Raw genomic sequence first — 12,195 nt, 5'->3', positions numbered from 1 at the left:
ATGGAACTTAACGTAACCTTTTGAAAAATATAACATGACTATGTACATTTAGGGTTGTTGCAGAAAATTTATATTTTCGTGATTCTTATTAGTTCTAGGTAAGACTAATTATTAGTTAGCTCACAACGAATTACAAGTCTGGCGCATTCGCCAAGATTGTAAAAAAAAATATACGCGCGACCACCACAACATAACAAATTCGTTTTCGCTTTAATTTCCTGGGGACTTTAATTAATACTTATAAATGTTTTCTAATAACGCACAATAATAAAATCTTTAAAAAAAATGTGCTTCATAACAATTATTGTTCTTATAATAACAAAGCATTTATTAAATAACAATGCGAGAGTAGAAAAAATGTAATAAATTATTAAAATATGTACTTAATAGATTCTACATAATGCTAGGCTAGCTCGCCCATTAAAAACAATCACAGCATGACTCGCAATTTGGATAAAACCGGAACAAAATCAAAATAGCAACAACTCCAAATACTTTGAAATGTATTTAGCATTATAGAATACATCTATATATTAACACTAGAAAAACAATTTATACAGTTCTTTTTAACATAATGGAAACACGTTTTGACACCTATTGTAAATGAATTATTAACCTGAAAGAAAGTTTTGTTACAAAATATATTATTATAATAGATACCTATACATTATATTCTTAACATAATGGCATAAAAATTGGTATAAGTGTCTTACGTTCTCAGGTGGAAAGTAGATGTTCGACCAGAATCGTGCAAAAGGCAGGTGCGAAAACAGCAGCCGAATATGCTTTCCCTATGCCTATCCTAAATTTGATATTCTGATATCTGTGTCAAAGTGGTTATTGAATATATGTACCTCCTTTAGCGGGCCTTTCACTTCGACATGTTATATATACAATTTAATTTTGGAAAAAATTATTTGTTCTTGCAACTGCATCTTTGCACCGACCGAAATCATTCCAGAAAGAATACATAAACACAATTAGAAGCGATACTTTGAAACATATACACAAGGTGATTAAGCTAATTGGTACTTTCTAATTATTAAATACAATAGACTAATCTAGAGTTTTCTAGTTCAGATCAAAATCGCGACAGGTGCTAAATTGTTACTCCATCAAATGATGCACCAAAAACGTTTTCGGCTAATATTGGTACTCTTGTTCATTTAAAAAATTATATCTAGGTTTATCGATAACAAAGCCATAACGTGGTGAAAAATTATTCCAGGATATGATCCGATCATTTGTTGAATTGCGCTTGAAATCTGGCAGACGTTTAGGACGGATGATATAAAGAAACAATTTTTCATGACATTTTTTCATCCGTGAATCACTATGTGAAAACAAGGGATAATATTATCAACATTATTGGTTTATAGAATAATTCTTTAAGAAAATATATGATACACTATCTTTATGCGATAAGCGTGCTCACCTATCAATTATGATTAAGGGTGTTTTATAACAAAATATGATTGTAAAGAACGTGTCAGGTATATATAATTTCAAATAAACCAGGGTATTGCTTATCTTTAAAGATAGAAAGATAGCACAAGTGGAATTTTCCTAGACCATATTTTTAGCGCACTACCACTAAAGCTGCATCTTTATATATTTAAAGATAAGTGAGGTATCCCAATTAGTGTCAAAAACGATGCTAACGAAGGTAGTTGAAATGATTTAAACCAACGTGTTGACCCCACACGAGCAGATTGCTACATCGAAACGATTGAAATGCAAACCAGTGCAAATAAGTTCAATTTTTACGAAAATTCCTCGAAAAAATGTTATTGTTGCGTCTTTTGCTCAAGGCCCCGATAATTTTTTGTTTTGTTCTGTCCTGAAGTGATAGATGGAATAGTGATATATGCGTTAAAATTAAAATTGTAGCAGGTCAAAATATTCAATTTCTTTTAAAGTCAACAACAATAAAACAGAGTAATAATTAACAAATTCATGCTATGCAGAAACTACACATCTATCAGAGTTACAAAGACCCTGCCAATGCTAACAATACAAGCACTTCTACAAATAAAAAAATTAAGATCCATTCAACATGCGCATGCGCGAGATTTAAAATCACTGGTTTTCACCAATGACACCTGCATTCAATAACCAACACGGCCGCTGATAGATCGTCAATAAGCATGGACGCAACATTTTTAGGGCAGTATTTTTCCAAAATATGCCCACATGAAATTTTCAAGCAAAAAGGAGTTAAGTAAAGAAAATGGAGCAAAGAGCATCTCTATGAAAATATAATAGCCAACTCAGGCGCATCAATTTTTATGTTAGTAGGGGTAGTATATTATCTACCAGCTATCACTGCCCAATATCATAATAGATTCTTAGCATGGGGACATGCGCCATGGAGATACAAAATAAAATAAGGAGCACTGTCAACAAGAAAATCCCAAATAGACAGCGACGAAGATCAGAAAAGCACCAAAGGGATTCTGTCGACGCGAATGTATGACACTTCACATTCTACACTGTCTAGTGAGTCATTACAAAAAGGTGTAAGTGAAAAATTATTGAATCTTGAAATATTGTCTTTAAAATATGCACTAGTTCGCAAAACTATCGCTATTTGACACCACAATATTGGCAGTATTACAAATACCCTATGTCTAAAATTGCAACTAGTATTACAATAACAACCTTGACCTTGGAAAAATATTAAGATGAAATGAAACCATAATATAAATTTGATAATTTTTAGATGGCTTCACAAAATTCGGAGCTAGATTAAAATTATAATTGATTTATTTAACTAATTAATTTCACTGCAAGTCCACGCACTTGCCTCTGCTCTGCGTTGTTACACTATTACACCTTTTGATGTTCTCAAGTCTTTGAGTAATGAATTTTATAACATACTTTTTGGTTCCAAGTAATCATACCAATTACAAAAGCACACAAATCGATTTCTTTTTCTGTTTTTGTTTCCTTTCTGGAGATTTTTTGTTGATTTGTCGGACTAAGTCATAAAATATCTGCAACAAAAGTAAACTCACAATCAATCTTATACTATAAACTAAATAAACAAATTTTACTCTTTTTAATGTTTACATTTCAAAACCTAGTAAGTATAGTGAAAACTAACATTTATTTTTATCCACACTAACACAGAATAACAAATAATTCCTTAAACCAAATGATTTCAAAAATACAAAAAGTCCACAAAGGTTCGGAAAGAAAAAATTACCTACTTACATCATAAACATTAATTTTTGCTTTGGCAGAGGTTTCCATAAAGGCACAGTTAAACTGTCGGGCCAGGCTACTTCCTTGTTCTTTCCCTACAACTCTTTCTTCTTCCAAATCACACTTGTTACCAACTAACACCATGGGAACATCATCCGTATCCTACAAATAGTTCCTTAACAAATCACCAAAAATAATACACCAAATTCTCACCTTAACTCTTAAAATCTGTTCTCTAAGATCTTGTAAATCATTAAATGTCGACTGAGCTGTGATTGAATATACCAGAATGAATCCTTGGCCATTCTTCATATACAAATCCCTCATCGCCGTAAATTGTTCCTACACATAGCCATTACTGGCAAATGAGTCATATAGTTTACAAATCACTTACTGTTCCAGCTGTATCCAAAATTTCCAACATGCATTGCTGTCCATCAACTTCTACTTGTTTCCTATAGCTATCTTCTATCGTTGGGTCATATTTTTCTACGAAAATTCCTTGCACAAACTGTACTGTAAGCGCAGACTTTCCCACACCACCAGAACCTAACACTACTATTTTGTACTCCCGCATTTTTGGAAGAAATTAACTGCAACTAGAGCAAAACAAACCATATTAACAATTCCACGAAGTTGATAGTTAACGACAATTTGATAAGAAGCACAATTGCGAAACAAAAAGAAAGGAAACATAAAAAACCATACAATTGCCAGGTAAGTTTTGGCACCTATTCTTTATTTATTCTTTATTTATCAGTACAACTTCAACTGAAACCTCGAAAGTAGATTTATAATTATGCAATTGCGCTTTATACTGTACTGTCATCATCCAACAAATACTTCGTTTTTCGGTATACCTACTCAGATAGGTATTTCCGCACACACTATCGTTAGAATGTGCTTACAAACCACAGTACGATGGGCGTGTTTTCGACAAAAAACTAACTCACCGTTTATATTTAATCGTTATTTCTGAACCGCAGGCAGTCGAATCGTTAACAAATACTTATTGTTGATATAATGAAAATTATAGCGAGTTTAGACACATTCGTTTGCACCTATACCTTAACTAGAGGCAGAGCCGAGGCGCATACCGCGCCCGTCAACCATCAACGGAACAGAACAAATCAGAGACTGAAACCAAGACAGGTTAGTTAAGCTGTTTCAATCGCTACTCTGTGTTCGAGTCAGAGACCACGAGCACTACCACCATGAATATATTTAAAATTTCTTACGTTATTCAGACTTACAGGGCGTTTCAGATTTTTAGAAGTTTTAAGAAAAAAAAATCTTATTTTATAACCTTCTCAGTATTTTTATGAAATTTGGATCATTTAGGCACCAATAGTCATTTTTTAGGACAGATAATTTAATTAACTTTTTAACCATTGACTGCACATCGCCATGTTTAAAAAGGGAAATAAGAAGCGAAACTCTTTGTTTTGTGGAACTGCAAAGTTTAATTTGGCAGAAATATGATGAAAAGATCAAGAAATCGAATGTTACCTAATACATATGGTGAATTCAAAATTCATATTTAATTTTAGAAAAAGAAGCATCAGGGATATTGGTCCCAAGATCCTGCGCGGACGCCTCAGATGAAAAATTAAAAAAACGCCTTAACAATTTGTAACTCAAAAGTTAAGAGGTTTAGGTCACGGTTTATTTGAACTTTTCTCATTAAATCCCTCAAGAATTCACAACTTCATTAAGGATCAACATCTTATTCTGCTTGAAATACGTCTTGCCATTAATTTATTAAAATTGTTTATTAGATTGCATTTAATAAAAAAATATTAGTTTTTCCAAAAACCATGATGGAATGGTGGATGCGCCACATCAAAATAAATAAGAACTAAAAGTTCAGATTTTCATGAAATTATATTTTACATGACAATTGTTTCGACAACACCGTGTCTTTATTAAATCACATTTTAGTTCTTATTTATTTTGATAACTTGATTTTCATCAAGTTCAATCGATGCACAACATTTTGAATAATTAATAAAATTATTAAATCTTATAAATTTCTATACTGTCAGCTGTGGTGGGGCGTTTTATGCCGGATATGTTACGGTTTAACTATTTAATAAAAACGTCATTTGTAGTCTATACCTTTATTTCAATCGTCTTATCAGTAATTACAATACTGAAAGACATTGTCACATCGAAAACAAAAACTTTGAACATTTTATGGTTGAAAGCTTCAATTTATTATATTTTATAAATAAAAAGGGAGTTGTTGAGTTATTATAGCAGGAGTGAAGCCTTCAATTAACACCAAATATCTATACTGACCTTTGAAATGTAACCGATTTAGAGTTACCTGTCTAAAAAATTCAAAAGTACAAGGGCATTTAGACTAGGATTTCGATGCATGAACTATACCCAAATATATGCAGAACTTTTTGAAATTTTATGTTTTTTATTATATAGGGTGGTCAACCAGGTGACAATTTAACAATAACAATAAATAATGAATACAATCAAAACATAAAATACGTTTGTGTATAATTAATAGATCTTCCGCAATCGCATTTTTGTTTCATTTGGAAACAAACAAACAAAATTGTTATCGGATGCAGGATAAAATGTTTTTAAGACGTAGGCTTTAGTAATGTTTGACCAACTCTAAATTAGTTACAAAACAAGGGAATTCGAAACGGTAACCAATTATTTTGTAGTTTAATTAATACTGTAACCCATGACAGCTTAAAGCTGGCTGATACAAATATTTTTTTTTAAATAATAACAACGTTTAGGAATACTGACAGCCATTATTAATAGTATATTGTCGTAGATTTATTTTTTCTGTCTAATATTTCTAAACTAACTTATTCACAATATACTTTGCTTAAAGAATAATTTCTGGATCTGCCATTTCACGTAATGCGTACAACAAGAAGTTGCCGCGTGTGAATTAGCAAAACTTACAAAAATTACGTTCAAAGTAAAGTACAACAGCCAGTTATATAGGTTCCCTCCTAACCTAAATATAAAAGTAACAAGTTGGCAATAGCCAGGTCTACAGGAAATATGGGACAGGTTTTTATTTAAAACACCTGTATGTCTTTTCTTTAAAAAAATATACAGTATAAAACACTTAATATATTTCGCTCTGCTTGTCATACTGGACAGAGTACTGTTTTCTTACATAGAGCTAACATTCATTAGATATTTTCACCTCTCGTTTGGCAATTTTCCAATACTGATATGGTTATAGAAAACCTGATGATTACCTTCTCTTAACATGGTGGGAAACGCTTCATGCCAACTAGAGGTCAAAACACTCGAAAATTATGCTTGTTGAATTTTGCTGCCAGACAGCATTTTCATTGGAATTGGATAGGTGCCCCACAAAACAGTCGTAATAATGTAATATGACACAAAATTTAAATGTAGCATACGCTGATAGCGACAAATAAATAGAGAATTAAATATGTATGTATCGGTTGTATTTATTTTTGACAATTCTAAAATGAAAATCATTTTGCGAACTGAGGGATGTTTTTTTTTAATGGGCAATTATACGAACTTTTGCATCCGATATGTCTGTTTTCTGTTTTTTTTTCAATCACGCAATAACATATTTCTATAAATTTTATTATAACATTATTAAACATTTATATAGTGTCGCAATATACTCTGTATCAATAAAGACTCAGTTCAAATCTTCAACTTGTTCGCTGGTATATCAAGTTTCCGCTCTGTATAAACCAGTGTTGAATTGGTATAATTCTACACTAGTTGCATATTTAGGCCAGAAGTATTGTTTGGTTTTATTTGAATATTTAAATAACAAAAAAACAAATTCTGTAAAAGAAAGGAAAACCTAAACATAAATGAAAAAATATCACAGAATTTTTCGTCCTAAATGTACAAAAAAATTATTAGAGATGCGAATGTTGATACATTTTTATTACGAATATTGGACTGAAATGAAAAATTTGAAGGTGATGGTGATGTGGGCAACGAGAGCGCTAATGTGTGTATTTCTCTCAATAAAACATAAGGAAGTTTCCAAAAGAATAGTCTGCAAAGGATAGAATTTGGTTACACGACTCACAGGACCCTAAAATATTCACCGCCGAGAGGTATTCGAATTGTGCATATAATTTTTATCCTGCTGAGAAATGGTGTCGCCCCACCAAACGGTAACTTTTTATCGAACGAACCGAAAACGAATAACGCAAAAAAAAGCTTAATCAAGGGTCCTGCAGGATATGTTTCCCCGCGTATTTCGAATGGCCTATCTACGTAGCATATAAAAATTACAAGAGATAATAATAAATCAGTTTTCAAACAAAAAATGCAAAAACAGTTTATTTTTGGAAATAAGTAGGAGCAAAGAAAAAAATAATGTCCGCTATCTTCTAAAATTTGTACGGCTTATTGTTTTACTAACTAGAAAATATTTGGCATTATCTTCGTGCAAACTTGAGCAACAGTTTCCAAGTAATCTATGACATTTATTCGCATCCCTAAGATCCTTCTTAGTTATCATCCGCCATTATAATGGTAATCGCACTGGTTGCCGAGGGCGATTGGTCGGTAAAAGTATGTCTGCTAGGGGTATACTTAACGGTTCCTGCCATACTTAACGATCTTCTAGGCGTATGCTTGTCGTGTTTAATATAAGTCAATTGGTCTAACTCGTGACTGTCTGAAGTGCTAGATGTGGCTACAGTATTACGTCTTTCAGTTTTATTGGGGTGACCCAAAAGACAACAAAGTAATTTCGTGTAACTGTACTGGCACTGATTTTTCGTAGGGCCGAAAAGGGCAAACAAAGCGCCCAGAAGAAAAGTGGAATAAATCCAACTAACGAGCATGACAAGAACCAAAAACAACCCTATCTGTAGGTATGGCAAAATTTGGGAAAACATCATGAAACCACCGGCAGCCGCTGTAGTTAAAGCTGCCATTAAGGAAGGACCCATCATTCTTGATAGGGCATACCCGGTGGCAGCTTCTCTATTTACAGCTAGTTCCTCGGGACATAATCTATAATTTATCGAATAATGCAAACTAAAATCAACTGTAAGTCCAATAGCGCTGGATATGGCGGTTGACTCTAGTATGTTTAAGCGCCATTTGAAAATCACTAAAATAGCCATGACGACCAGAATACTGAACGTTATCGCGATTATGGCCAAGATACTTGAAATGACATTTAATGTGGACAAGAACAATACTGCGAGAGCAAGTCCCATCGACACAGTGATCGCCATTTGAGTTCCTCTGCTTAATTCGTTTTGCAAATCGTAAAAATCTAAATCGCTAATAAAAAAACCATTTTTCATACCCCGTGGAGCTGTTGTCAACACTTCCGTCATCCACCCATTAACTTGAACAAAGAACTTATCGATTTGTTCATAAGACATGGAGTAATCGTAAATGCTGTCATATTCGACAACTACTGCTTTTATTGTCGGGTTTTGGTCTTTGGAAAATTTCGGACCCGCCGTCTGTGGATGTAAAAATTTCGACGGTGTCTCGTATAAATCGGCCATCTCTTCTATGATACACCGATTAAAAATCGTCCTGTTAAATGGAAAATCCACTACTTCACAACAAGGAGTCAAATCTTCGGAGGTGAAAGGGTCTATGCATTTTCTTTTCATACTTTTGGCGAAGGTTTCGATAAAGCAATTCGGTAGCAATGGTCCAACAACGGACTGATAAAAAGGTTGTTCCCGTAAATCCGCGCAAAATTTCATCAACCATTCTTGTGATTCCGAAGCGCCAATATCAAACGAAGAATCTAGTACTAAATGACCTAAATCGGAAGGGTTCAGATGATCTCCGTTGTCGACCGGCAAAACTCCCCACACAAATCGCATCGGCATCTTATACGCATCAACTCCCGATTCCTATAGCAAAAGTTAGTTAAACATTTGTTTTTGTGTACACACCTCAATCTAAATCGTTTACCCTTTCTCCTCTTCCGAACCAAAATTTCGTTTTGTAAATAAAATCGTACTTCTCAAAGGGATGTTCGGAGACAAATAGTTGAAACTCGGTGGAATTTGGCACTTTTAATTTTGGAAAAATGAAAACAACTACAAAACCTGCGAGAGCGACTATCGTCAACAATACAATCCAAAAATATCTCAGCTTTATAATTGCGTCTAGGAAAAACTGTTTTTTGCCATTCCAAATATTACCTGCGAAAATAATAACAATAATATAAGTACTATTCCGTGGACAACTTGGCGATAAAGGGTTACCAACCTAATTTTTGGAACCACCCGGCGAAAAGATTCACTTGAAATTTAAAGCAACATATTTTGGTCAAGCAGCTCCTATAGATATGACTTTTTGATAACCAAGATTTTTCCCAAATAACTAAAGATGCAGGAAACCATGTTATCATAAGTACATAATTAATTACAACTGTAGTGCCTGCAAAAATGCTGAAACCAAAAATTAAACAGTTCACATATTTTATTTCCATTAAAAAAATACGCATCATGTAATAACATTTCGAAAATAGAAAAAGGGGAAGATTCTGGAGCAACAAAACGGAAGTAACTGAACGCGTTTTAATAACAATAACTGTAAGGTTGTTTTAATTGAAAATTTGGATTTATTTACGTTCTGGAAGGCGAGGTAAACAATTAACTTTACCACCAAACTGTACCTAAAGCAACTAATAGCTGTGACAGAGCTGACATAAGAGCCCCAAAATGCCACCGCTGTTGTTAATGCTGTAACAAGCATGGAGATAAACGCGTGATGGAAAGTGGATGACATTATTTTTAATATACTGTTCTGATGCCTTTGATCATTTTTCTGAACATCCCAAATTTTGCAAAATATAAATGCGTCGTCAGCACCAATACCTAAAGAAATAATAGTAACATTCTACACACGCGTGGTACAAAAAAAGACTCACCTATAATAACCACGATGGTTAATACATTCATGAAGGGGAAAAATTTTATCTCATAAGCAACGAAGTATAAAAAATATGCATCGGCAAGTGAAAAAACTATCACTATTATTGTCATGACAGTTAAAAATATGGACCTTGTATAAACCCAGATGCTTACAAATATGAACAGACTCCCGAACAATATTAGCCAAGTGTCTCTTATCAAATATTCATGGAACAAGCTGTTTTTTAGTCCAAAATCCATTGCTACTACCGAAAGACCCTCAAATTCCAAATCAAGTTTCTCCACTTGATGGTAATACGAGAGAATGCCCGAACTGCAAGCTAATGGCAAAAAAATCATTGTTTCCGCTAGAAATGCGTTTTCTTCATCAGTTCCCTATAAATATACATGTATAAATGTTCCAGTTATTGTGTTTCATTCAAACTTACATTAGGTGGTAAAAAATTTGTACTAGTTAAGAAGTTCATAATATTAAAAGCAGCATCATGTCTCATACACTCAATGGATGCATCACAACCAGATTTTTGGAAGCAATTTGAATTCAGTTCAAGATTATGAAAGTAATGTGCACATTTAATCAACAACCTTTTCGTTTCAGTAACATCTTGTTCCTAGAATGAGTACAGTCGTGTAAGAAGAAGGGCATGTATTACCTCATGCTTTTCTTACTGTGAGTGTCAAGCATGATGTCTTTTGGTTTAGTATGGCAATATAATTTGGGAGTGACCAAGGCTTACAACATCTATTATTTTGCAAATTTTGAATGCAAAATTCGTTGTAGTACTTCAATTCAGTAAAAATATGTTCCAATCGGCACAACGATAACAAGAAGTCTAGGGTAAATAAATCAGTACTATTTTTGGACGTTATAACAAAATGTGCATACTTTGGGTCTGAAATCCAAGAGTTTTGTTTAAGTGAAACTAACCGTTTTAAAAATATATAACACACCTGGAGGTCCACAAAAAAAATTATCAATATTAAGCCTGTGGCGGCCCTTTATTGGGCCCCAGGTCAAGTTTTGAACAGCTTTCCATATATTAGCATTGCCATTGACTTCAGACATATTTTTCTCTTCTGTGGTATATACCTGAAACATTTCAATTTTATTCAAGCCAAATTTTAAAGAAATTGTAATTTTACATTTCCATAAACAACTTGTTCTTGCCCTTTCTTCCTCTTTAAATGCTTCTTTGGTATTACCATAGGAATTTCATTGTTTGTAAAATTCTTTATCATCAAATACTCTTTTGGATTCTTCACAAATAGACCTGAAGGCTTCGTGTTTTTGAGTAAATTTTCCCATGCAGTCAAACGATTCGAAATATAAGTACCTCTAGTGGAAAATCCCTAACAAAAGCAGAGACATACACAACAGACCAATTAACTATTATAGTAAAGCCTACCAATTGAGGATCCTGAAAACTTGGAAATTCCATTGATTTGATGGTAAATGGTAATACAATACATGTTATAGAAAATGCAGAAATTGTAGACAAAATCACATAGGGATGTTTAACTAACCAATTTGAAAACTTTTCCAAATTCATCCTTTGTTACTTAATGTGTGTAGATTTTAATTCCTGCTGGAAATGTGGACGGTTTGAGAGCAAACCATGCTTAATAATTGAGCTTTCATTGTTCAAATTGGCTGAGAGTTATTTCTAGGAACAAAAACAATAATTCTAACACAACTTCTACGGCTTTTAAGTAAACAATTAAGCACTGGAAATTAAATACATACCTATGCCAGAAATCAGATACAACAAATATGTATAAAACCGGTGCTGGTTGCTGGGGGTGGCTCGGAAATTCTCGCAATATTAGTGGGTGGATGAAGGATGTAATATCAACCCTGTCATGTGCATACAATAAACCTATTTGTATGGAATTAATCACTGACGAAAAGCGATATAACCTTTTTAGTTGTTTATTGCATTCAATTTCCAAATACTGCCGTCGAAGGATAACTCGTTTATAAATTAAAACTTACAAAAAACCATACCATTAATAGACAATTTCAAAACTGAAATCTTGACCATAGATAAACAACTCATTTGGTAACGCGAGCAAAATAATTGAT

General features: G+C 33.3%; 2 protein-coding genes across 2 annotated transcripts; both read right to left on the bottom strand.

Annotated features, from left to right (window-relative positions):
- Nucleotides 1-469: 469 nt before the first annotated feature.
- On the bottom strand, nt 470-4,337 carry LOC132695616 (ras-related protein Rap1). Its single transcript, XM_060659969.1, has 5 exons — nt 4,161-4,337; nt 3,602-3,806; nt 3,421-3,549; nt 3,217-3,369; nt 470-2,996 (listed from the first exon to the last, which is right to left on the bottom strand). Exons 2-5 carry the CDS (start codon nt 3,782-3,784, stop codon nt 2,907-2,909), a joined length of 555 nt encoding a protein of 184 aa, XP_060515952.1. The 5' UTR covers nt 3,785-3,806; nt 4,161-4,337; the 3' UTR covers nt 470-2,906.
- A 928-nt stretch (nt 4,338-5,265) lies between these two features.
- LOC132695520 (protein dispatched) lies at nt 5,266-12,167 on the bottom strand. The gene is made up of 11 exons (XM_060659814.1): nt 11,857-12,167; nt 11,519-11,776; nt 11,256-11,462; nt 11,064-11,202; nt 10,782-11,005; nt 10,541-10,723; nt 10,109-10,487; nt 9,854-10,055; nt 9,445-9,626; nt 9,145-9,377; nt 5,266-9,083 (listed from the first exon to the last, which is right to left on the bottom strand). The coding sequence occupies exons 2-11, from the start codon at nt 11,660-11,662 to the stop codon at nt 7,704-7,706; spliced, it is 3,273 nt and encodes a 1,090-aa protein (XP_060515797.1). The 5' UTR covers nt 11,663-11,776; nt 11,857-12,167; the 3' UTR covers nt 5,266-7,703.
- Nucleotides 12,168-12,195: the final 28 nt, after the last annotated feature.

The sequence above is a fragment of the Cylas formicarius genome, unplaced genomic scaffold (assembly GCF_029955315.1).
Source record: "Cylas formicarius isolate icCylForm1 unplaced genomic scaffold, icCylForm1.1 PGA_scaffold_12__32_contigs__length_19106922, whole genome shotgun sequence".
Lineage (NCBI taxonomy): Eukaryota > Metazoa > Arthropoda > Insecta > Coleoptera > Brentidae > Cylas > Cylas formicarius.
This window is presented reverse-complemented; position numbering and strand designations above follow the sequence as displayed.

What these genes read in the sequence shown, in the direction of transcription:
- LOC132695616 (XM_060659969.1), bottom strand. Translation starts at nt 3,784, where the DNA reads ATGCGGGAGTACAAAATAGTAGTGTTAGGTTCTGGTGGTGTGGGAAAG. An exon ending in AACAGATTTTAAGAGTTAAG is followed by an intron (nt 3,370 to 3,420) that starts GTGAGAATTTGG and finishes AACTATTTGTAG; the next exon opens with GATACGGATGATGTTCCCAT. An exon ending in CAAAAATTAATGTTTATGAT is followed by an intron (nt 2,997 to 3,216) that starts GTAAGTAGGTAA and finishes CTTTTGTTGCAG; the next exon opens with ATATTTTATGACTTAGTCCG.
- LOC132695520 (XM_060659814.1), bottom strand. Translation starts at nt 11,662, where the DNA reads ATGAATTTGGAAAAGTTTTCAAATTGGTTAGTTAAACATCCCTATGTG. An exon ending in GTTTTCAGGATCCTCAATTG is followed by an intron (nt 11,463 to 11,518) that starts GTAGGCTTTACT and finishes TGCTTTTGTTAG; the next exon opens with GGATTTTCCACTAGAGGTAC. An exon ending in CGGGTGGTTCCAAAAATTAG is followed by an intron (nt 9,378 to 9,444) that starts GTTGGTAACCCT and finishes TTATTTTCGCAG; the next exon opens with GTAATATTTGGAATGGCAAA.